The sequence below is a fragment of the Thamnophis sirtalis genome, unplaced genomic scaffold (assembly GCF_051295495.1).
Source record: "Thamnophis sirtalis isolate CommonGarterSnake01/CBP01778 unplaced genomic scaffold, rThaSir2_p1.2 scaffold_4, whole genome shotgun sequence".
Lineage (NCBI taxonomy): Eukaryota > Metazoa > Chordata > Lepidosauria > Squamata > Natricidae > Thamnophis > Thamnophis sirtalis.
This window is the reverse complement of record NW_028261384.1, coordinates 125,736,920-125,762,131: the sequence shown is the minus strand read 5'-3', so window position 1 is coordinate 125,762,131 and position 25,212 is coordinate 125,736,920. Positions and strand designations below refer to the sequence as shown.

The window sequence follows — 25,212 nt, the reverse complement described above, 5'->3', positions numbered from 1 at the left end:
ATTTGTTCTGTACTTGCTCTAGCTCGTTTTCTGCAAAGGCTCAAATGAAGAACTGGCAGAATCGGAGTTTGGAAGGCAAAGGATTTGGGTCTTCCTGGAAAGTACAGAACATAAACAAATGGTACTAACAGGAGGAAGGGATGTGTGTTTAGGCAGGGACCCAACAGGCTGGTAATTTCTGGCTAGCCTCATCCTTAGTCAACTGTTGACCAGAGAAAGCAAATGTGGATTGGCTAATATCTCTGCAATATCTATGGTCTCCCAAAAATATAAAGCCTCCCAGTGTCCTGATATCCAAACAGATCTGAAACTAATCAAAACTGTCTGGACCGAATTAGGGTGCATCTTAAACTGGGAATGAAATCTACTTAAATGAAAGGACCCACTGATGGATGAACTACATGTGAACACAACTGAAGAGCTTGAGTGATTTACCTTTGGGCTCAAAGCAGTGAAATTTCAATGAAGCATCATCCTCAAATCATAGAGAAAACTGCTATAGGTGACTGCACGTCAGAGGTTTGATTTGGCACCAGATTTTTGTTCTTTTCTTATGTTTCTAATGTGTTTAGTTTTATAGTTTTTATGCTGCTTTAACTTTTGATTGGGAGCAGTCCAGATAGTTATTTGTACCCTATCACTATCATTCAGTGTTGTACCTTACGATTCTTGATGAATGTACTGTGTTTCCCTGAAAATAAGACAGGGTCTAATTTTCTTTTGACCCCCAAAATAATAACTTGGCCTTATTTTCAGGGAAGTCTTATTATTTTTGAGGTGCAGGAGGCAGTGAGTGTGGTCACCTCATGGCTGCTGCTGCTGTGTTGTTTTCAGATTGGCCTTATTTTCGGGGGGGGGCTTATTTTAGTGAATGCTCTCAAAAATCCGATTGGGCTTATTATCCAGGAAGGTCTTATTTTTGGGGGAGGGACAGAGTATCTTGTGTTTTTATGTACGCTGAGAGCATATGCACCAAAGATAAATTCCTTGTATGTCCAATCACACTTGGCCAATAAAGAATTCTACTCTACTCTACTCTACTCTACTCTACTCTACTCTACTCTACTCTACTCTACTCTACTCTACTCTACTCTACTCTACTCTACTCTACTCTAGTTATAGGTGGCTATAAATGTAGTCATTGACTTACAACCAGTCATTTCATAGTGTTCAAAGTTACAATGCCACTGGAAAAATGTCTTATGACCAGTTTCTCATGATTAAGACTGATGCAGCATCCCCATAGCCAGATGATCAGACTTCAGGCATTTGCCAATTGGCATGGCATTTACAATGCTTGCAGTGTCCCAGGTTCTGTGATGGTAATTTGTAGCCTTCTTAGGGAGGTTCTGGGAAGCAAAGTCAGTGGGGGAAACTGAATTCATTTAACGATCACATGATTCACTTAACAACTGTAAGTTACTTGCTTAACAACCATGGCAAAAAAGACAGTGGTGGGATTCAATTTGTTTTACTACCAGTTCTGTGGGCGTGGCTTTGTGGGAGTGGTTTTGTGGGAGTGGCAGGGGAAGGATACGGCAAAATCCCATTCCCTCCCCACCCCACTAACCTGCTTTACAGCTCCGTTCTCCTGTTCAGGGCAACAGAAGAAGATCAGCTGGGAGGAAGCCGGGGCGGGGCCAGCCTATTTACCGGTTCTCCGAACTACTCAAAATTTCTCCTGCCGGTTCTCCAGAACCTGTCAGAAGTGGCTAAATACCACTTCTGGAAAATGGTCATAAAATGGGGCGTGGCTCGCTTAACAATTGCCTTGCTTAGCAACAGAAATTTTGGGCTCATTTGTGGTTGTACATCAAGATTACTTTATAAATGTTTTAAATAAGGAAGTAATCATTGCCAGTTGTATGGCCAGATTTTCCCCCCTCTTCTTCTCCAGGTTGCAAAATCATCTTGAACTTTACATAATATGTAATATTCTGTAATTTTTATGTAATAAATATTACATATTCTGTAATATTAAATATTACTGTATAGCAGTGCTGGAAGGGATCTTGGAGGTCTTTTAGTCTAACTCCCTGCTCAAGTAGGAGACCCTATGTCACTCCAGACAAATGGCTATCCATAAAACCTCTGGTGATGGAAAACATACCTCTTCTAGAAGAAAGCTATTCCATTGATTAATTCTTCCCACTGTCAGGAAATTTCTCCCAACAATGGTTGAATCTAGTTTGGATCTCTCTTTAATGATCTTCCTGTCCTACCCTCAGTGTTTTGAAGAATAGATCAACCCCATTATCTCTATGGACATACCCTCAAATATTGGAAGACTGCTATCATATCAGCCCTAGTCAGGGGTGGGTTTCTCGCCCCGTTCCAACCGGTTCGGTTGGAACGGGGCCGCCGGCGTCCTCGTGCACGCGCGCAGCGCACGCATGCATACTAGCGTCTGTGCGATGCTCCAGCTGCTCCTGGAGGATCGCGCAGGTGTTGTATGCGTCCTGCACATGCGTGGAAGCGCAGAACTCGTCAGACCGGGTAAGGAACGCGGGCGGGCGGGTGGGCCCTTTGCCGTTCCCGGAAGTTACTTACTTCTGGGTTCGCCGATCAACTGGTTCACGGGGACCGCCGCAAACCGATTGAAACCCACCCATGGCCCTAGTCCTTCTTTTTAGACTAAAGGTAAAGATAAAGCTTCCCCTCACACATATGTGCTGGTCATTCCCTACTCGAGCGGGCAGTGCTCATCTCCGTTTCAAAGCCGAAGAGTCAACACTGTCCGAAGACATCTCTGTGGCATAACTAAATGCCGAAGGCACACAGAAGGCTGTTACCTTCCCATCCAAGGTGGTTCCTATTTTTCTACTTTCATTTTTACATGCTTTCGAACTGCTAGGTTGACAGAAGCTGGGACAAGCAATAGGAGTTCATTCGGTTATGCAGAGCTAGGGATTCGAACTGCTGAACATCTGACCTTGGCTGAAATCTGCAGGGCAGCCACGTGGGCTTCCCCCTCCCCCTAGAGCCGAGGTGGCGCAGTGGTTAAATGCAGCACCGCAGGCTACTGCTAGATCAGCAGTTCAGCGGTTCAAATCCCACCGGCTCAGGGTTGACTCAGCCTTCCATCCTTCCGAGGTGGGTAAAATGAGGACCCGGATTGTTGGGGGCAATATGCTGACTCTCTGTAAACCGCTTAGAGAGGGCTGAAAGCCCTATGAAGCGGTATATAAGTCTACTGCTATTGCTATTGACCTTTCTGATTGATAAGCTCTGCATCTTAGCCACTGAGCCACCACATCCCAAGTCTCTTTAGACTAGACATACCCAATTCTTGCAACCATTCTTCATTTGTTTTATCCCCCAGTCCCCTAAACATTTTTCTTGCTCTTCTATGCATTCTTTGTAGGATCTCAACATCTTTTTTGTATTATGGTGACCAAAACTGGATGCAGTATTCCTTATGTGATCTTACCAGTGCATCACAAAGCACTACTATCAGTTCACCTGACCTTGAGCCTATCCCTTTGTTGATGCAATTCAAGACTGCACTGGCTTTTTTCTTTCTTTCTTTTTGCAGCTGCTGAATGATTTGGGCATATTTTCTTCTCTTCCATAATGTATTTAGTCTTCATATATGGCTATTTGATAAGAGTTAACAAAATCTCAGTGAGGACTCTGAAGAAGTCCAAGCTGACTATCTGGTTGTATTAGATATGTCTCTTGCGATATTTCCTACTAAATGATATTCAAGTGAGTTATGAATGGAAAAGTAGAGGAGAGAAAATGGATTTAATGGATTATAAATTGGAAGGTGAAGTACAGAAGACATGTTACAGCTATGATTTTTTTTTCTTTTTGGCATTCAATTTATGTATTATAAATGATTGAGTGACTTATATTGCTGGTAGAAATGATGCAAAATTAAAGAGAACACAAATATCTGGAATAACACTCATCTGAATGCAGGAAAGAAAAATGGTATAAATTACGATCCATTGTATGCACACTGCTAAAGTGTCTTTTGATTTAAAGCATTGTACAATATGGAAATAATAAGACTATTTGAAAAGTGAAATCCATATTTTATATATGGTAGAAATCTACATAAGGACCTGCATTCTAAAAATGGTTTCCGAACTGAATGATATTCTATATCAGATTACTTTTAGATAGAAGGTTATTTTAAGTAACAAAGCAGATTCTCACAAGTTAGTCATTTATCTACAGAATGAGATCAATTTTCCAATGTAAAGCCTTGAATATCTTCATAGCAGTTAAGACATCCATAGGTGATTCAGTATAGTATATGGGAATATGATCCCAAGCCATATTACTATTTTTTTCTTTCTTTTCATGATCCTGTAATAGCAATAGCAGTAGCATTTAGACATATACCGCTTCAGAGTGCTTTACAGCGCTCTTTAAGTGGTTTGCAGAGTCAGCCTATTGCCTCCAACAATCTGGGTCCTCAATTTACCAGCCTTGGAAGGATGGAAGGCTGAGTCAACCTTGAGCCTAATGAGATTCAATCTGCTAAATTGCAGACAGCTGGCAGTCAACAGAAGTAGCCTGCAGAACAGCATTTTAACCATTGTTCCACCAGCAGCTCTTTAGTAGAGTTGAGACGAGGCATGAGTGTTTACTGGCTGGATGATTTTCCTGATAGCTACACGGAGTTCATAGCAGATATTTTCTCTTTGCTCTTTGAGAGAAATACAGTATCTGCCACTAGCTAGGATCAAACTCACAGCCTCGTGATTATGAGGTGAGTGCTCAAACCTCTAGGCCATCATGCCAGGGATGGGTTCTGGCAGCCATTACTGCTGGTTCACTCATGGGTATGCTGTGCGTAGATGTGCACTACAATAAAATTGTTCTGCGCATGTGCAGGACTGAAAAACAAGATGGTGGCACCCATGGTGCTGTCTGGAGAACTGGTTGGGGGCATGGCAGGCCTGGGCCACTGCCGATTCCAGTGACCCAGTTCCAGTGACCCAGGCCACCAAAACACTACCAGTTTGGCTGACTTGGTCCGAATCAGTAGGAAACCACCACTGCATTACGCCACTTCCAAGCTACATTGCTCATCCCACAGATATTTCTCACCAGTTACAATTTGCAGTCAGTGGATTAGGAGACAGAAAATAATGGTGGAGAATCTTTGAGGAAAGTTGAACAAGCTTTCAAGATAAAATATAACCTCTTTATCTGTTCTGTCTTTGAGTTTCTCAGCAGTCTTGTGGGAGTAGCTACTCTGTAATGGCAAACAGTAGAAATCACCTACATTAGTGACGAGGCCGTTTCCTAGAACTTTGAAGGCAGATGAGATCATCATGACTAATTGTTGAAAGAACCATAAAACCAGAAGAATTGTTGTTATTTTGATAGCCTTTTCCAGCCTCTTCCCCCCCCCCCCACCTCCCATACCATATCTGATATACTTGATGGAGAATTGTTTGGTAGAACTGCTACAAATAAAATAAAATAGTTAACTATTGTAGGATTATAGCTACGGGTTCTTCTCTTTAAAAAAAATGCACTGAACTTTCAGGAAGCAAAAAGTGAGCTGAGGAGAATTATTTATTGATTTGTTTATTTATTTAAAACATTTATATAGCTGCCCATCTTCCAACCAAATCTGGGCAATTAAATATTAGGAAATACACCTAACTGGTAAATATACCTTTGTACAGTAAACTTGTATGCCCCATGTTGACTGAATCATCCTCAAAACAAAGAGAGTCAGAAGTTCAGAAGATGAGAAATGTGCCCTTCTTTCTTGCCCCAAGTTTGTTTAGTGAGTGCTATCAGAATCGGAGCTGAAATGGGAAAAAAAGAAGATTTCAGTACAAAAAGGGAATTTTGATCATGTGATACTGGGGATACTGCAAAGATCGAAACTGTAAAAAATGGTTATAAGTCGAGGACTACCTGTACTGTTGATTTCTAATGACGTGACTACTAACCTGGCCTGTCATTTATAAGAAGACAGTGCCTGATTTTCTGTTTGTATTGTAGCTCAAAATACACAAATCAGCATTCGGATTTTAAATGAGATACGACAATTCACACAAAAGTTTCTGGCTTGTCGCTCAGGGATTTAAAGCCCCATTGATAGGAAGCCACCTCTATTTTTTATTTTCTTTTAAAAGTGAAGGTTACTATAAATACAAAGGTCCTTCTGGGCATAAAATATTCCCTCTTAAAGGCCTCTTTCTCTCTTTTGGTAAAATCATATTCTTTGTTGAATCCCATCTCTTTACTCCCACAATCCACCCAAAGGGGAATGCCCAACTCACAAAGGAGCATCATGAGAAACTGGCTAAATGTAATAAATAATCATTCATCTGGAAAAAATTAAAGTGCAAGTTGTTCTGTTGGAAGAAATGTCATTTCCTTTCCAGCTCTGGATTCCAGACAGGAGTGTGGTCAACTTAAAAGGAGAAGTGAAACGAAGAGAAGACACCAAATGCTCTCTGTCTTTGCAAAAGGCAAGTTGGATACGCTGCTATGAAAAATCATTTCTCCCTTATTGTTTTTCCCTCTCTTTCTTTCTCTCCCTTTCTCTAAAATTTCCACTAGAACCAAGCCCTCCCATGTGCTAGAACAGGGAAGAAGTGAAAAGTAAACGGAGCGAGAAGGAAATTTGCAGAATTGGTCATCAGAATAGACCTGCTTGTCTAGAGAAGGAGAGGAGGGTAAGTTTCTATATATATATATATCTAATCTTGATTTCCCAGCCACTGTCAAGCGGACAGCGGGAGGCAGGCTGTGGTGATAGGAGACATCAAAAGAAAATTGTAGATTAAAGGTGAAAGGAGGGAAGGGAAGATTGTCATTCTGACTTCTTTAGAATGCAAGAATGAGGGAAACTTACAGCTGCTCACAGAAGAAAACCAGCCATGGTGGATTTCTAGCTGTTACCAAGCTATTAAGATAGAATCCATGTGCAGAAAAAGGCAAGTGGCTAACTCTAGACAGGAATGGATGATGTGATGATGGTGGTGGTGGTGGTGCTGGTGATGGTGATGGTCATGTTTTCCTTCCCATTCCAACGTTTGCATGGGGATTCTGGAACAAAGCCTCTAATGGTGACTTCCATAGCTGCAGTACTACATCTAGTTTTGGTCACCACATTACAAAAAAGATGTTGAGACTTGGGAAAAATTTCAGAGAAGAGCAGCTAAGATGATTAAAGGCCTGGAGGCTAAAACATATGAAGAACGGTTGGAGGATTTGGGCTTGGCTAGTCTAGAGAAAAGAAGGACATGATAGTATTTGAGGAGCTGCCACAAAGAAGAGGAGGTCAACTTAATACATGAGCCGAGGTGGCGCAGTGGTTAAATGCAGCACTGCAGGCTACTTCAGCTGACTGCAGTTCTGCAGTTCGGCTGTTCAAATCTCACCGGCTCAGGGTTGACTCAGCCTTCCATCCTTCCGAGGTGGGTAAAATGAGGACCCGGATTGTTGTTGGGGGCAATATGCTGACTCTGTAAACCGCTTAGAGAGGGCTGAAAGCCCTATGAAGCGGTATATAAGTCTAACTGCTATTGCTATTGCTATTAATTTTTCCAAAGCACCAGAGAGCAGGACAAGAAGCCATGGATAGAAACTAATCAGAGAGAGAAGCAACCTGGAATTAAGGAGAAATTTCCTAACAGTGAAAACAATTAACCAGTGGAAGAACTTGGCTTCAGAAATTGTGGTTGCTTCGTCATCTTTTTAAAGAAAAGACTGAACATCCACATCTCTGAAATGGTATAGGGTCTCCTGCTTGAGCAGAGGGTTGAACTAGAAGACCTCCATGGACCTTTCTAGCTCTATTCTATTCTATTCTATTCTATTCTATTCTATTCTATTCTATTCTACTCTACTCTACTCTACTCTACTCTACTCTACTCTACTCTACTCTACTCTACTCTACTCTACTCTACTCTACTCTATTCTATCTCAAATAGCTGCTTCATTGTGCAGCCTACTGCATTCATATGCATAATCAGCCATGAAATTTACTTGGTGAATCTAGACAGGAATGAAATTTACTTGGTGAATCATTATTAGTCATTATTGGTTATCCAAATATGCACCATATGAAACATCTGGACCATTTGTGGTCCATTAAAAATTGGAGACTCCCCAGTGGAAAATTAATATCAAATAATGCAGTGCCCATCATCACCACCTAATGTGCCCTTTCTTGTGCCAACAAGCTGCTTTAATGAGATATCTCCCAGCTTCACTGTAGGACAGGGCTTGTTCAAATATTCTGTAATGTTTTGTCACACCTCCAAATCCCAGCCCTAAACAACATCTGTTGCTTTCCCCCCCCCCCTCTCTCCTCAGGACAATTCAGAAACGAACTGCCTAAGAAGGAGGAAATCTTTCTGAGGAACATGCCCAAGCTTCATCTCTTCTTCATGGTTTACTTTGCTTCCTTCCATTTCTCCCTCCCTCTCCACAATAGTGAATGCGAGACCCATCACGGAAATGACTGCAAGAAAAATGTCAACTTCGTACCAGGACATAATTTCATTGGGGAGGGAGTTGATATCACCACTCTGGAGAAGAAAGGGGCTTACGTGGTGGACATCAGCAAATGGCAGGGACCCAATGGGACATGCACCCTGTGTCGGAATCATAAAATGGGTGGGGAGCTGCAGAGACTTCCCCTGGTTGGGGTGGACTGGCGGCAGAGGCAAAACTGCCGACGAAAAGCAAACAACTTTGTGGACGAGTTAGATATAGATGTGGCCAACGCAATAGCCAAAGAAGTCAAGAATGACTGGAGAATGGAGATGGTCAAGGATTTCATGGAGGAGGACCTGGGATTCTCCAAAGCTCAGGTGGCTTTTGCCGGCTCTCACTCTAATATGGCCATTTTCGCATATCAGAAAACCCGCGAAGACAGGTACAGCTTTCTGAGGAACGAGATCGAATGTGAACATTACAGGTAAGCATCAAAGCACTTAGCTTGGCTAGGTGGCTCAGTGGCTAAGACACTGAGCTCGTCAATCAGAAAGGTCGGCGGTTGAATCCTGTGGTGGGATTCAACCAGTTCGCACCACTCTGGGAGAACCGTTGTTAACTTTCTGAGCCGTTTGGTGAACTGGTTCTTGGAAGAAATCATTAGGGCACAGAACCGGTTGTTAAATTATTTGAATCTCACCACTGTTCGAATCCCTAGTACATGTCTCCTGCGTGAGCAGGGGGTTAGACTAGATGACCTCCAAGGTCCCTTCCAACTCTGTTACTGTAACCACTTCAAAGCATAAACAGGGGGAGGAGCTGCAGTAGCCAATTTGCTGGAGGGGGGGGAATCACTTTTCAGAAGATGCTATGCAATTTGTTACAACAATTCCAGAGTTTGCCCCCAGAGGAAATACCGTATTTTTCAGAGTATAAGTTGCACTGGAGTATAAGACGCACCAAGATTTTGAAGAGGCAAATTTTAAAAAAAGTTTTTGCACTCTGCAGACCTCCCAAAAACGGCCCATTTTTCACAAACACGGGCCCATTTTTTTGTCAAAAAAAAAAAAAGACATGCATAGCCTCTAGGAGGCTTGTTGAGTGATCCTGAGGGCTGGGGAGAGGCAAAAATGAGCAAAAAAGACCTGTTTTTCACTCATTTCATTAAAGCCTCTGCACGCCATTTTGATGAAGGGGTGGGGGTTTCGGGGGCCAAAAATATATTCAGTGTATAAGACGCACCCAGATTTTCACCCCCCTTTTTTTTTTTTTTTGAGGAAAAAAGGTGCATCTTATTCTCTGAAAAATATGGCAATTTCGTACCTTGAAACATAATGCTGAGGAATTCCATTCATTTGGCATATTTCTTTTTTCCAAGGAGTTGAAAATTTGAGGCAATCTTTACTGAAAATGCATCTTTTGGAGAAGGGTACAGGTAACCCTTGACATATGACCCAAGCATGAAATCCTCTTACCTTCGCTACCATTTGAAATCGGTAGCACTGTGCTTCTGGGCATGCACAGAGTGTCCATGATGATGCCTAACGTGGCACGACATAACCGTGAACGTCAAAAGCGTGCTGACAAAACCGCGGCGCTAAAACCCTGATGTCAAAAGCGTGCCGACAACAGCGTGCCGACAACAGCGTGCCGACAGAAGCGCGATTTAAGTTAAGGTAAGGTTTAGGGTTAGGTTTAGGGTTAGGGTTAGGTTTAGGGTTAGGTTTAGGGTTAGGTTTAGGGTTAGGGTTAGGGTTAGGGTTAGGGTTAGGGTTAGGGTTAGGGTTAGGGTTAGGGTTAGGGTTAGGGTTAGGGTTAGGGTTAGGGTTCGGGTTAGGGTTAGGGTTAGGGTTAGGGTTATTTTTAGGGTTATGTTACAGCGCGCTTCTGTCGGCGCGCTGTTGTCGGCGCGCTTCAGCGCTCATTCGTCTCCGCGGTTTTGACGGTGCGGTTTTGTCACCACGCTTTAGTCACACGCGCTTTTGTCATACGCGCCTTTGTGGTGGAACCGATGCCTAAACCGGGGCAAACTGGCAGAAAATCACCTCTGGTATGACCCCAATCAAGCCCAAAATTTCTGTGCCTAATTGAGACATTAATTACATGAGTATTGTCCCATTTTTCAACCATTCTTGCCACAGTTGTTAAGTGAATCACTACAATTGTTGAGTTAGCAACATAGTTGTTAAGTAAATCTGACTTCCCCATTGATTTTGCTTGTCAGAAGGTCGCAAAAGTGAACCACATGATCCTGGGACACTGCAACCATCATAAATATGAACCAGTTTCCAAACATCCCAATTTTGATCAAGTGTTGCAATGGTTATAAGTGTGAAAAAAAGTTATGTCACTTTTTTCAGCGATGTTGTAACTTTGCACTCTCGGTAAATAAACTGTTATAATTCTGAGACTGTAGTAAAATGTTACTGGTCCCACTGTGATCAAAAATGTATGTAAGTAATTGTTCCAACAGACAGAGAAATAAATCCATATATAAACAATCTTAGTCCCATTAGCATTGAAGAGCCGAGGTGGCGCAGTGGTTAGAGTGCAGCACTGCAGGCTACTTCAGCTGACTGCAGTTCTGCAGTTCGGCTGTTCAAATCTCACCGGCTCAGGGTTGACTCAGCCTTCCATCCTTCCGAGGTGGGTAAAATGAGGACCCGGATTGTTGTTGGGGGCAATATGCTGACTCTGTAAACCACTTAGAGAGGGCTGAAAGACCTATGAAGCGGTATATAAGTCTAACTGCTATTGCTATTGCTATTGAAAGATTACTTTGTGGAACAATCTGAAATTTAGTATTTATTTATTAAATTTTATTAGTAGTTTTTAAATTATTGACATACAATAAATGTTTGGAACAATGTTGTTCCAAAAATTTATTGTATGTCAATAATTTAATAAATACTATTTAACTAATAAAACTACTACTGTTAATAATAATAGACTCCTTGAGGAATCCCATTGATCCTCGGTGGGAGAACTCTGATTTGAATCCACCTGTCCAAATCCCACCCCAAAGCTATTAAATGCTGAACGTCTCTTGGATGATGAAGAAGGAATTTCAGCTCCATCCCTCCTGAATTGGAGTTGATCAGAACTTATTGTGGAACACGGAGTGGAGTGGGGGGCTTTATGCTTCTGAGCTTGGTTATTTCATTGCAGACTTTTCATCACCCAAACTAGGTAACATCATCAGTGCTAAATGTCTATGGAGATTCTCAGTCATCCAGGTCGTGGTTATCCCAAAAGTGAGGCAACTGACTTTCTTTTTTTCCTTGAAGACATCTTGCTTCTCATTCAAGAATGAGAAGTGAAAACATCTTCCAGGAAAGGAAGGAAGTCCAGTTGTTTCTTTAAAAAGCACCTTTAGGATGGTCTTCAGTGCTATTAAGGAGTGAGGTTTGTTCTCAGTGTATATTGACAGCAAACCCCACTCCTTTCTAGCACTGATGATGGTACCTAGTTTGGGTAATGAAACGTCTTCAAGAAAATGAGCCAGCTTGGGGAGCATCAAGGACCCTTCATTTCAACCCTGAACTACAAATATTCTCTTTTATTGTGGAGCATGCAACAGGCAATGAATACTATCACAAAAAGTTGCTTAGCTCTTTTTTTTAAAAAAAAATATTTTATTGCACATTTTAGCAATAGCAATAGCAGTTAGACTTATATACCACTTCATAGGGCTTTCAGCCCTCTCTAAGCGGTTTACAGAGTCAGCATATCGCCCCCACAGTCTGGGTCCTCATTTCACCCACCTCGGAAGGATGGAAGGCTGAGTCAACCTTGAGCCGGTGAGATTTGAACTGCCGAACTGCCGAATTGCAGTCAGCTGAAGTAGCCTGCAGTGCTGCATTTAATCACTGCGCCACCTTGGCTCTTTTTCTTTTATTCTACATCACAATTTCAATTTTGCATTTGTATCAAATCCTTTTTAAATATATATGATGTTATGCACCCTAATCACATCCATTTCCTCTTAATCATATAGTATAGTATCTTTTTAAATACATAATGGTGTATAACCATTATGTATTTAAAAACCCTCCTCCGGGTTCCGTCCACCAGCCAATGCCACCTGGCTACCATCCGGGGGAGGGCCTTCTCTGTGGCAGCTCCGGCCCTTTGGAACAAACTCCCCGCAGAGATTCGGACCCTCACCTCTCTCCAGGCCTTCCGGAAAGCCGTCAAAACCTGGCTGTGCCGGCAGGCCTGGGGTTGATGAGTTCCCCTCCCCTCTCGACCTCTGTGGCTGTATGATTCTTGTTTATTTTAATCATGTGTGTTGTGTTCTATGTTCCTCTTTCCCCCTTTGAGTTGTTCGCCGCCCTGAGTCCCTCCCGGAGAAGGGCGGCATACAAATAAACTAAATCTAATCTAATCTAATCTATAACATAACTATATCCGTTGTTTTTATAGTTATAATGTAGCTCTGTATACATTTATCACTCTATATTTTGATTTACAGTTGCGTACAATCCAATAAGGATGTTGCTTGCAATATGTATTATTCTATATAACTTCGTACCTGTATTTGTTTCTAGTTTGTTAATCTTCTTTCATTATTAATTTTCTAAACTCTGTATCTATTATCTAGCCAATTATACCATAAGTCCCATATTGAGCAATATTCTATTTCTTCTTTAAGTTCCATTGTTAACCTGTCCGTTTCGGCACATTCTAATATTTTATTTATTACCATTCCATGTGAAGGTAGACCTCAATTTTTACAATTTTGTGCATATGTAATTCTAGCCTCTGTTATTACATGTAACATTAAAAAGTTGCCTAGCTCATGATAGATCTCAGAGGCTTGGGGTAACTATTACCAACTACCAATATCAGCTTTGGGGTCAAGATGCTTGATGCGTGTTGATGGCAAGATTGCAATTACCTCAGAAGACACCGACGTCCAAATCCATCCATTCTTGTTTTAGGACTGGTTGGGGGAATGAATTAGTCTTTGTCATCCTGACAAGTAATCTTTATTCAAAGACCAACAAGATAGCTGTTGTCTCTCCATAATCCCCCAAATGGTTTTGATATCACCGGCTATAAAGTCCTCTAGGAACAATTCCGTAACATCAAAGTTGGAGGCACCGTGTTGCCATATTTCCATTCAAAATTAGTTTGCTGGGGGGAGTAGATTGAAGGGTTAGAATAACAGAGTTGGAAGGGACTTGGAGGTCTTCTAGTCCAACCCTCCTGCTTAGGCAGGAAACCCTATACCACTTCATACAAATGGTTATCCAATCTCTTCTTAAAACCTGATTAATTGTTCTGTCAGGAAATTTCTCCTTAGTTCTAGGTTGCTTCTCTCCTTAATTAGTTTCCATCTGTTGCTTCTTGTCTTGCCCTTCCATGTTTTGGAGAATAGTTTGACTCCCTCTTCTTTATGGCAGCCCTTTAGATATTGAAACACTGCTATCATGTCTCCGCTAGTCCTTCTTTTCATTAAACTATCCAGTTCCTGCAACCCTTCTTCATATGTTTTAGTCTCCAGTCCCCTAATCATCTTTGTGGCTCTTCTCTGCACTCTTTCTAGAGTCTCCACATCTTCTTTACATCATGGCAACCAAAACTGAATGCAATATTCCAAGTGTGGCCTTACCAAGGCATTATAAAGTGATATTAACACTTCACATGATCTTGATTCTATCCCTCTGTTTATGCAGCCTAGAACTGTGTTGTCTTTTCTGAGTTGTGTTACACACTCATGGCAGTTAAAATGAGAAGTATCCCAAGGCAATTTTGACCGGTTTTATTTGACCTCTGGTATGAATCTATCAGTTGTGTTAATTAGGAGAGTCTGTTTAATGGGCATAATCAAAATGTTGACCGAGACCCACAACTATTTTTCTCCATTGCATCTGAGTGCACAATGTACACAACCCACTTTGGTGTTTGGATGCAAATACAGGAAGTCCTCGACTTTTAACCCCCCAATCGAACCCTGAATTTCCATTGCTAAGCAGGACAGTTGTTAAGTAAATCGTGCCGCAATTTATGAGATTTCTTGCCACAGTTGTTACGTGAATACAGCTACATTAGGTTGTTAAGTGAATCAGGCCTCCCCACTAACTTTGCTTGTCAGAAGGTCGTAAAAGGGGGATCAGTGAGACACTGCAGCCATCCTACATAAACATCCAAATTTTGATTACGTGACCCCCAAGGATACTGCAACGGCCTTATGAAAAATGGACATAAGTCAGGGGCATAAGTCATAGGCTGTTGTAACTTTGAATGCTCAGTAATGAATGGTTGTAAATTGAGGATTATCTGCAACAGGCTGGGTGGTAGGCTATAGCTGAACGTAGCCAAGAATGAGGATATATGGATATGAGTTTGATAACTGCTGTGTTCCAGATAGGATTTTTGAAGATCTTTTGGGGATCATCTCAAGCATCAGAATTTTAAGGGCTCTCCTCACCAAAGATACCATATTTCTTGGAGTAAGTCACTTGCTTGTAGGGCTGGTTTTTGCCCTCCGGAGCCTTCAGAGAAGCCTCCTGGGGGGCCCTGAAGCCTCTGGAGGGTGAAAAACGGCCCTCCAGATAAACTGGCTTTGGATCTCAAACCAACAGCACATAGAACTGTTTGCTGAGCAGCTACAATCAATTTTAGGAATAAGGTTGCAGCGCTCAGTTAATGTTCCTCATCCTGCTTTCTTCAATGCATCTCCCTGGCTCCAGTTGGAGTTGGAGGGGGAGATAGATAATTAAACCAGGCAACTGAATCCGAAGGGAGTAAAAATTTATCTCATGACAAGCTCAGTCAAGGACAGGGTTACAGCCATCTGGTCAACTGAGTTACATAACACCCACACAAAGGCAACTACAAACACATTGTTTGTACTTAGTTCTAAAACAAAAAAAGGATAGAGATAAGAGTTACTTAAAAAGAAAGAAAGCATTTCTAATAATGAACTTGCTGCCAAGGTATAATAGCAAAATGCAGTGAGTGGGTGCCACAATGCCAGCCAAATCATGCCATCATGCCTTGCTTGTTAGTACAGCTCCGTCAATTATTTGGGAGTAAAGTTTCTTCCGATACCTCCTGGAGGGAACAAGGAGAGGCCCAGTACAGGTTGCCCTCAATTTACGACTACCATTGAGCCCACAATTTGTGTTACAATAGTGAGACATTTCCTGAGTGAGTTTTGCCCCATTTTATGACCTAATGGTTAAGGGAACCACAACAGTTGTTAAGCGAGGAGCACGGTTGTGATGTGAATCTTGCTCCCCCATTGCCTTTGCTTGCCAGAAGGTCGTAAAAAGGAGTCCTATGATCCCCAGGGTGGTGCAAAGGTCATAAATATGAGTCAGTTGACAAGCGTCTGAATATTGATCATGTGACCATAAGGATGTTGCAATGATCAATGTGTGGGAAATGGTCATAAGCAGAAATTGTGGCTGGCTCCACCCATCCACCCCAGTTCTAGGCACTTTTTTTGTATTTGTATTTGTATTTATTGTCACTTATAGGCCGCCCTTTTCCCTGAGGGGACTCAGGGCGGCTTACAACTCATGGGAAGGGAGTGCAAGACAGAACGTAAAATAATATGTGGGTACAAATAAAAATAGCAATAAAACACAACATTCATTCAACATTCGGGTGGGGTGTATGAAGATCTTATCCCCAGGCCTGATGGGATAGCCAGATCTTAAGGGCTGTGCAGAAGCTCTGGACTGTGGTGAGGGTGCGAATCTCTACGGGGAGATCGTTCCAAAGTGCATGTGCGGAAGCCTCAGTGCATGAGCGGATGTGCACGCTCACATTTGCAAACCGGTAGGGAAGGTAAATCAATACCGCCTGAACCTGAACCGGTAGCGGAAATTGTGGCTGGCCCCACCCACCCACCCCAGCTCTATGGCGTCACATTTAGGCACTTTTTTTAGCCAAAGCGCATGTGCTGAAGCCTCAGCGCATGCGTGGATGTGCACGCTCACATTTGCAAACCGGTAGGGAAGGTAAATCAATACCGCCTGAACCTGAACCGGTAGCGGAAATTGTGGCTGGCCCCACCCACCCACCCCAGCTCTATGGCGTCACATTTAGGCACTTTTTTTAGCCAAAGCGCATGTGCTGAAGCCTCAGCGCATGCGTGGATGTGCACGCTCACATTTGCAAACCGGTAGGGAAGGTAAGTCAATACCACCCCTGGTTGTAAGTTGCTTTTCCCCCCAGTAATTTTATTTTGAATGGTCATTAAATGAACTATTGTAGGTTATAGGACTAGCTGTAATTCCAAACTTTCAACGTATTGCTATAAATAATGTGCTGCCAAAATCATTGATTAAGAGATTGGACTAAGTCAGTGACTGATGGGGTTAAGGATGTTCTTGGAACAGAGAACCCTAAAACAGGCAGTCCTCAACTTACAACCACAACTGAGTCCAAAATTTATGTTGTTAAATGAGACATTTGTTAAGTGAGTTTTGCCTCATTTTATGACGTTTCTGGCTATGGTTGTTAAGTGAATAACTGAAGTTGTTAAGTTAGTAACAGGCTTGTTAAATGAACCTGGCTCCCCTGTTGGCTTTGCTTGTCAGAAGGGGACAACATGACCCCAAGAGACTGCAATCGTCATAAATATGAACCAGTGGCCAAAGATCTGGATTTTGATCAGTGATCATTGGGGGGGGGGGGGCTGCAAAGGTTGTGAAAAATGGTCATAAGTGACTTTTTCCAGTGCCATTGTAACTTTGGTCATTAAGTGAACTGTTGTAAGTCGAGGACCTCCTGTATGGAGCGCTCCTCATTTAAAGCTAGTCCTCGGCTTTAAACCATTTGTTTAGGGACAAATTCTAAGTTACAACACAGTGAAGAAAATGACTTAGGACATATTTTCCCCCCACATGTATGACTCTTGCAGTGCTCGCGTGCTCAGAATTTTGGATGCTTGCAGTGTCCCCAGGGTCATGTTATTACCTTTCGAAACCTTCTGACCAGGGCCAGATTTTCCTATAGGCTAACTAGGCTTCAGGATCAAGAGGGGCCTACATTCAAATTGTTAGCAAAATTAAAATTACACTATTCTAAAAACAGTGAACACTAAAACACTGAACCGAAAATAAGGAGAAATTCTACCCATATGACTAATAAACAAACATAAAAATGTATTGGTTAACATCGTTCCAGTGCCGCGGCAGTTGGGGAGCCCGCCCACGTTCCGGGCACTGGGGGTCGGGCGAGAGGGGCGGCCGCTCCCAGTAGCCGCCCCGTCGACACGGAGCCCACCAGCGGCCAGGCAGGTGAGGGCGAGGGGGCTGAGCCGGGCAGCTGAGCGCAGCATGGGAGGCGGCTGGCCTCGCTGCCTTTGCCGCAGAGCAGAGCCGCCCTCCGTCGGGAGGCCAGCTATATATATTGATATATATTGATATATATCACAGTAATGATGTATTTTATTGTCTCTCATGTAATTTACAAACTTAAAAATGGGAGGTGAAAGGGCCTCATAAGTGGAATAGCCTACGGCCTCTTTTCATCTAAATCCGGCCCTGCTTCTGACCAAGCAAAGTCATGGAGGAAACCAGATTCATTTAACAATCATGTTACCAACTTACCAACTGCAGTGATTCACTTAATAACTGTGGCAAGAAAGGTCACAGAAACGGGAAAAGCTCCCTGAATAGCATTTCTTCCTCAGCGTTGAAAATTTGGGGCTCAATTGGGGTTGCAAATCAAGGATTACCTGTATTTATTTCTTTGTTTCTTTGTTGTTTGTTTATTAAATTTATATCTCGCCTATCTCACTATCCAGCAACCCCAGGCTGCTTACAATGTCGAAAATAGCATAAAAGAATTTGAAGAATGAGAATGTTATGGCTACAGCCAGGGCTATGTTTTTCCGTGAGATCTTTTATTACCACAAAAGATGTACAAAACTGTCTGATTCAGGAACGGAATAGAATGTTCCATAAAGCTCCAGAATGTTCTATGCCCCCTCTGGTCCATACCATTTAGGGGGCAGTTAGATGGTTTCTTGAAAATAAATCCTCTGAACTGGAAGCAGTTTGAAGAGTTGAGGAGACAGTATTCCAGGTTAAACAGCCTCTTCCAGGGCCAAAACACTTCAGACCCCATTTTTGGTTAGGAGGATATACTTTTGGACACCAAACAAAATCATAGGTATGATCTAATGCAGGGGTGGGATGGTGGGAGCTCACATGGGTTCGGGTGATCCTCTAGAGAGGATTCTTCCCAGTTTGGCAAACACCCAAATGTCACCCCTGGCTGGCCCCGCCCCAACGCCCCCCCCCACTCTGCCCCATCCCATGGTCTCCACGCGGCCCATTCATCAGGCCAGGTAAGTGCAGAACTCATGCAGAGGATCGGCGAAGAGGGGGAAATGGTCTACCGGAGGTTCCGGAATTCCAGAAATGGGCCTATTTCCGGCCTCCGGAAAGTCTCCGGAGCCCTAGGTAACCATTTTTTGCCTTCCTGGAGGCTCGACAAAAGCCTCCAGAGCCTGGGGAGGGTTAAAAAACGGGCCTACTGAAAGTTCTGGAAGTCCAGAAACGGGTCTGTTTCTAGCCTTTGAGGGGAGGAGAAGTTTTTGCCCTCCCGGAGGCTCCAGAAAATCCTCTGGAGCGTGGGGAGGGTGAAAAATATGTGTCCCCCCCCCATCATGGTGCAGGAGGCCGACTAGGCCACGCCCACCCACCATCGGGGCAGAGAACCCGTTGCTGCAATTTTTGAAGCCCTCTCCTGATCTGATGTCAGACTTCAAACACCGCAATAAACCACAGGACGAAACCTTCAAACCCATATCCAGGAACTTGGTTACAGTAAAACATTTAGATACAATTTAGCTAAGGAGAGAAGCACCATAATTACAGGCAATAAGGTTGGTACCTATGACAGATATTTATTGTAGGTGATAACAGATACTTATTACGGTTTACCTTTAAAATAAATTGCAGCTCCAGATTTCGGGTACTTCTTGGCTTACATAACCCCAAAACTTCCATTGTTAAAGCAAGACAGTGATTAAGTGAGTTTTGCCCCCTTTTACGGCTTTCTCAGCAGCAGACGTTGTTAAATGAGTCACTGCAACTGTTGAGTGAATCACATGGTCATTAAGCGAATTTGGCTTCCCCTATTGACTCGGCTTGTCGGAGGCTAGTTAGGACGGTTACCCATGCTGATCGTATGACCCTGGGGCAGTGCAATTATCATAAATACATGCCATTTGTCAACTGCCTGAATTTTGATCATTCGGCTACAGGAACGCTTCAACAGTTGTTAACTGTGAAAACTGGCAGTTAAGTCACTTTTTTTTAGTGCCGTTATAACTTTGGTGACTAAACAAATGGTTCTAAATTAAGGATTACTTTGTATTGACTGTTACACTCTCAGTAAAGTATTCTTTGGTGTCAGGGCACAAAAAATAAAAAGGGCTTCCCCATTTCGAGAGAATCTTTTCAAGATTAACCAGGGGAAGAAAGAGACACCAGAAAACACACCACATGAACTCCTCTCCATTAACTGACCATTAGACACCATCTGACCTTCAGCATGGTTGTTGCATCACTTTCCTTTCTCATGCTGAATGCTGAGGCAGGAAATGTGATTTGGGATGTTGCTTTTGACACAGAACTGTCCAATTAGCATACCCAAAACAAGGAAAAACTCTCCGGAGAATTGCAATTCCCAAAAGTAAAACTTTATTGGATACACTATGTTGGTACTGAAAAAAACAAAACCTGCTCTGGCTTCTCACCCAAATGCTTGCCCAATTAAACAATACTTTCCTCTTCTTCCCCTCCCCTGTTGGATCACTTTGTATAGTTATGAGACATTCTTTTGTTATGGGAACAGTCCATCTCTTTCTCAAGCACCCGCAGTGATGGCCTTGATGGCTTCCATGCAGGCTTCAAAAATTTCAGTAACAGGTTCTCTGCCCAGTTGGTGGGTGGGTGTGGCCATGGTGGGAATGGCCTGGTCGGCCTCCTACACCACGGCAGGGGGGGGGTGTGTCTGTTTTCGCCTTCCCCATGCTCCGGAGGCTTCTCTCACGCCTCTGGAAGGGCAAAAACTTCCGGAGGCTGGAAACAAGCCCGTTTCCGGCCTTCCAGAACTTTTAGGAGGCCCCTTTCCCCCACTCCTTGAGCCTCCGCACAGGCCCTGCACTTACCTCACATCCAAAATGGGCTGTGTGGCAACTCCAGGGAGGGGTTGGTGGGGTGGGACGGGTGGGATGAGGGCCAGCCAGGGGTGGGACTTGGAGGTTCTCCAACCCAGCCATAACGTTATTTGCAGGGTCTCCCGAATCCGGGCGACCCCGTAACGGCCCACCCCCTGCTTCCATGATTTCATAATCTATGCATACATTCTCCACATTCTATTTCCCCCTTTTCCCTCCCTCTTCCCCTGGTTCATTGGCAAGTTGAAAAGCATTAAGGTTTGAAAGAAGCAAAGCAGTTCCATCTTGTCGTGCTGACAATATCCTGCTTTTTTCCTCCCCCCCCCCATTCTTTTCCTTTGCAGTTTGGGGCTTCAGACGAATCCTCTGCTGTCCTTCCATTTTGTTCAGGCCATCGGCAAGTTGCCCCCCCATCACGACCCGGAGGAATACCAGCATTTCATCAATATCTATGGCACCCATTATATCAGCCTGGTGTATCTAGGTGGGCGAGCTCGTTACTTGCTGGCTTTGAAAACCTGTGGCATGACCTTGATGGGGTTCACGGCGGAGAAGATCAAACACTGTTTGGATTTGGAGACAAAGCTGAAGCGTATAGGTCTTTGGGGGTCTTTTTCCTTCCATTCCGAATGTGCCAAGCTCTGGTTTGGGAAATCTAAATCCAGCTTCTACGAGCTTTACACGACCCAGCATATGGAGGTGGTAGGAGGCCACAAGAAGATGCTCTTCTCAGATAGCAGAGACCTGGACCATCTCAACGAATGGCTAGACAGCACCGAAAGGACCCCTGGGTTGGTGTCTTATTCCCTTTTACCTCTGTACAGCTTGTTGAACAAAACAGACCCCAGGAGGAATTTTTTAAAGCAAGCCACCGTGAGCTACATCAAAAGAAGAGCCCTAAGGAGAGACTGCCACCAAAGCTGCCCCCAGAAGAACTTCAACAACTGGGTCGAAAAGTGCACCTGCATGTGTGTACCCAACGGCCTCATCAACAACAAATGTTGCGGCACCGAGCGGGGCAGGGCTCACCTCAAGTTCCATGTGGACAGTGGGTCCGGTCTTTGGGGTGACCATTTTTCCTCCACTGATGCCTACGTCAAATTCCTTTTCCAAGACCAGGATATGCGCACGAGGGTCATCGGTGGCAATAACAACCCTCGGTGGTCAGAGAATCTGAACTTCGGGGCTGTCACGCTGAACGGCAACGACAAGTATGTGGTGGAGATTTGGGACAGCGACGTCTGGCACGACGACCTCTTGCATCGCTGTCAGGGGAGGCTGAGGTCAGGTCTTAGCAACTGGCAGATATGCTACCTCAAGTATGGGCACATTAGGTTCTATTACGAGTTGACGTGTGCCCCCACTCTGGCCGGGTCCAGCTGCCATGAATATGTCCCTTTGCATCTGCCAACCTCCTATTTCAATGACACAAATCGTGACCAGGAAAATTCATGGCCACACACATTCCATATCTGAGTACCCTGCATGGGTGGGACTCATACTGATAAATTAAGGCATTGCTCAGATTTGGAAAGAATCTAATAGGAATCCCTATCAATTTTCTTCTATGCAACAACTGGAAGAGAGTTTTTGAACAGACCATTTCTATAAAAATGCACTCTTCTCCTCAATTTACAACCCCGATTGAGCCTAACGTTTCCCACAGTCCTTAAGCGAATCTGGCTTCCCCATTGACTTTGCTGGTCAAGGTTATCAAAAGCAATCACGTGACCCTACCAGGACACTGCAACCATCGTAAATATATGGAGAGGTTGCCAAATACTCACATTGTGATCACATGACCACGGGGATGATACAACAGTTGTGTAAAAAAAACGGTCATAAGTCCGTTTTTCCAGTGCCGTTGTAACTTCGGACAGTCACCAAATGAACTGTTTTAAGTCAAGAACTACTATATAGCAGTGGCGGGTTTCCATTTTTTTTTACTACCAGTCTGTTCATGCACAGAAGCATCCGGGCGGGTGGGCGGAGCCTCCCACTACCGCTACTACTGCTTCCCCCGATCTGGGCTGAAGCGGGAGCAATCCACCTCTGCTATATACCCCGTTTCCCTGAAAATGAGACCTCCCCGGGTAATAAGCCCGACCGGGCTTTTGAGCGCATGCGCTAAAATCAGCCCTCCCTGAAAATATTGCAACACAGCAGCTGCCCTGAGGTGATCACGCTTGCCGCCTCCTGCACCTCAAAAATAATAAGACCTTCCTGAAAATAGGGCCAATGTAGGTGGGCTCAGTCATTTCCTTTTCTTAATGTCTTTGTTATTATGATGCACTAGCGCTTTTCCATGTGGTCCAATTATACCGCGGACCAGGGATATATCAGGGCCACCCTCTTGTGAACTAGTAACATGCCATGGGGCCCCCTTTTTGCATACGTCATAATCACAAACTGTATGGGTAGTATATTTTTGTATTTATAATTAGAGAAGTAGTAGTATGCTGTGAGAAATTAATCCAACATATTTTCATACGGATCAGAGAGAGACTCTTGGGAATCTGTCAAATCCTTCCTGTACTAATCAATTCAATACTTTACTTGTAATAGATTCCATCCTTCCGCGGTGTGTGTGCGTGTGTGTAAAACGAGGACCCAGATTGTTGGAGGCAATAGGCTGACTCTGTAACCTGCTTAGAGAGGGCTGTAAAAGTATTGTGAAGCGGTATATAAATGCTGTTGCTATTTCAGAAACTTTTAACACAATCTGCAAAACACATATAAAACATACATAAATAAATCTTCAAATCTGTCCGTGGTGTGTGCTTTGTTCTTTCTGTCCCCCCCCCACTTCATCATACTGTTGTTTTAGAAAAGGACCCCTCACCATTGTGATCATAAAGTTGATTAAAACAAATCCATGGGGTTTTGCCCCAGCCCTATGGAATGATCTCCCCGTTGAGATCCGGACCCTCACTACTCTTCCGGCCTTCCGTAAAGCCACTAAGACCTGGCTGTTCCGGCAGGCATGGGGCTGTTGATTAGCATCCAGCCCCACTTTAAGTAGTATGTATGTTGTGGAATTTTAAATAATTGTATTTCTATTTTAATTTTTATATATTTCCTTGTTTGTCTGTAAGCCGCCCAGAGTCCCTATGGAGTGGGCGGCATACAAATGTCAATAAACTTCCAAAACTTCCAAACTTTGTAGGATAGAGGTGTCAAACTCAAGGCCCCAGAGTCCGGATCCAGCCCATGGGGTGCTTAGATCTGGCCCATGGGGCTGCCATGGAAACAGGAAAAGGACCAGCCCACGGTGTCTCTGCCAGCAAAAATGGAGGGCCGCAGGTGACCACGCAGAGCTCCGTTTTCACTGGCGAAGGGTTGCGGGATGCCGTTGCAGCTGAAAACGGAGCTCAGGAGCCGGTTTTTGCTGGCTACCACAGGTACCTCCGACACAACCCTGATGTGGCCCTCAATGAAATCGAGTTTGACACCCCTCCTGTAGGGCTATGAACATTGCATAGATAGCGAATGCTAAGCCTGAAGGCCAGTTTTCATGGATGAATGGCATGGTCTTCCTTTAGCAGTGGAGAAGCAGTTGGGCTTCCTCTAGTGAAAAGAAGGGGAGATACGATAGCAGTCTTCCAAAATTTGAGGGGCTGCCCCAAAGATGAAGGGGTCAAGCTAGTCTCCAAAGCACCTGAAGGCAAGACAAGAAACAATGGATGGAAACTAATCAAGGAGAGAAGCAACAGTGGAATTAAGGAGAAACCTCCTAACAGTGAGAACAATTAACAGCTGGCCTTCAGAAGTTGGGGATATTTCATTACTGGAGGTTTTTAAGAAGAGGCTAAACAGCCACTTGTCTGAAAAACTTTAAAGTCTCCTGCTTGAGTAGCGGGCTGGACTAGATGACCCTCGATGAGATTTCTCCTAAATTGTCATCTCCAACATGACGCTCTGCAGATGCCCTCCAGAATGGGGGAAACAGAGCGAATGGATGACAAAACAATGTTTTTACAAAAATAATGTTAAAATACTGGGGGGAGACTAGTCTGAATTGGGTTATGAAGCTGGCGGTGCTTCACCTCTTCCCATTGTACTCAAAGCTGCCGGCCGTGAGTCATTCCCAAATCCCGAACAAGCCACTGAGGCATCCGCGGAAAGGAGCCCGAGGACCCCTCGCCGCATCTCCTGCCTCGATTCTAGGGCTTGATCGGAGATCCGCATTGCTGGGAACTCACCCACCTTCAGAAGGCGGCACCCTGCTAGGGTGGCAAACTTGGCCCTTCCCTCAGACCTTCCCAGAGGCGGGAGAGAGGGTGATGGACACCCAGCACGTGGCCTCTACGGAGAGCTTCCTCCCAGCAATTATCAATTCCTTTAACTACATACCTTATATAAAGGCTAATTCTTAATTTTCAGATAAGTTAGGGTGGCTATTGATTCGTGCCCGTTGTCTTCGTACCAGTTCCAAACACGAGAACATTAGGTCCTTCCACTAAAATATACAATGCTTTACAAATTGTAAAACGCGCGTCTCGGGACAAAACGGGCTGGAGAACTGCTATTTCCAATTCGAGCGGCGACCATCATGCACTTCTTCACATACGCAAATCGTCCTTCTCTCTCTCTCTCTCTCTCTCTTTTTTAATCTCTCTTCTTCCCTCCGAGCC

The 25,212-nt window shown here is 43.9% G+C and overlaps 1 protein-coding gene and 1 non-coding gene across 6 annotated transcripts; one reads left to right on the top strand and one right to left on the bottom strand.

The window, feature by feature from the left end:
- The first annotated feature begins 316 nt into the window (after positions 1-316).
- Positions 317-23,345, top strand: LOC106541188 (perforin-1). 5 transcript variants are annotated; one of them, XM_087714134.1, is made up of 4 exons: positions 317-502; positions 6,541-6,656; positions 8,302-8,908; positions 20,923-23,345. In XM_087714134.1, the coding sequence occupies exons 3-4, from the start codon at positions 8,352-8,354 to the stop codon at positions 22,052-22,054; spliced, it is 1,689 nt and encodes a 562-aa protein (XP_087570260.1). In that variant the 5' UTR covers positions 317-502; positions 6,541-6,656; positions 8,302-8,351; the 3' UTR covers positions 22,055-23,345. The 5 variants fall into 5 exon arrangements, with proteins under 5 accessions (XP_087570260.1, XP_087570258.1, XP_087570259.1 ...); XM_087714132.1 differs by having other exon boundaries at positions 6,363-6,656; XM_087714133.1 differs by having other exon boundaries at positions 317-519.
- Positions 23,346-24,575: 1,230 nt separating this feature from the next.
- LOC148046406 (Nuclear RNase P) lies at positions 24,576-24,904 on the bottom strand. Its single transcript, XR_015696538.1, has one exon.
- Positions 24,905-25,212: the final 308 nt, after the last annotated feature.

Excerpts from the sequence above, each read along its gene's own strand:
- LOC106541188 (XM_087714134.1), top strand. The coding sequence starts at position 8,352 with ATGCCCAAGCTTCATCTCTTCTTCATGGTTTACTTTGCTTCCTTCCAT. Across the intron at positions 8,909-20,922 it reads ATCGAATGTGAACATTACAG|TTTGGGGCTTCAGACGAATC; the intron begins GTAAGCATCAAA and ends TTTCCTTTGCAG.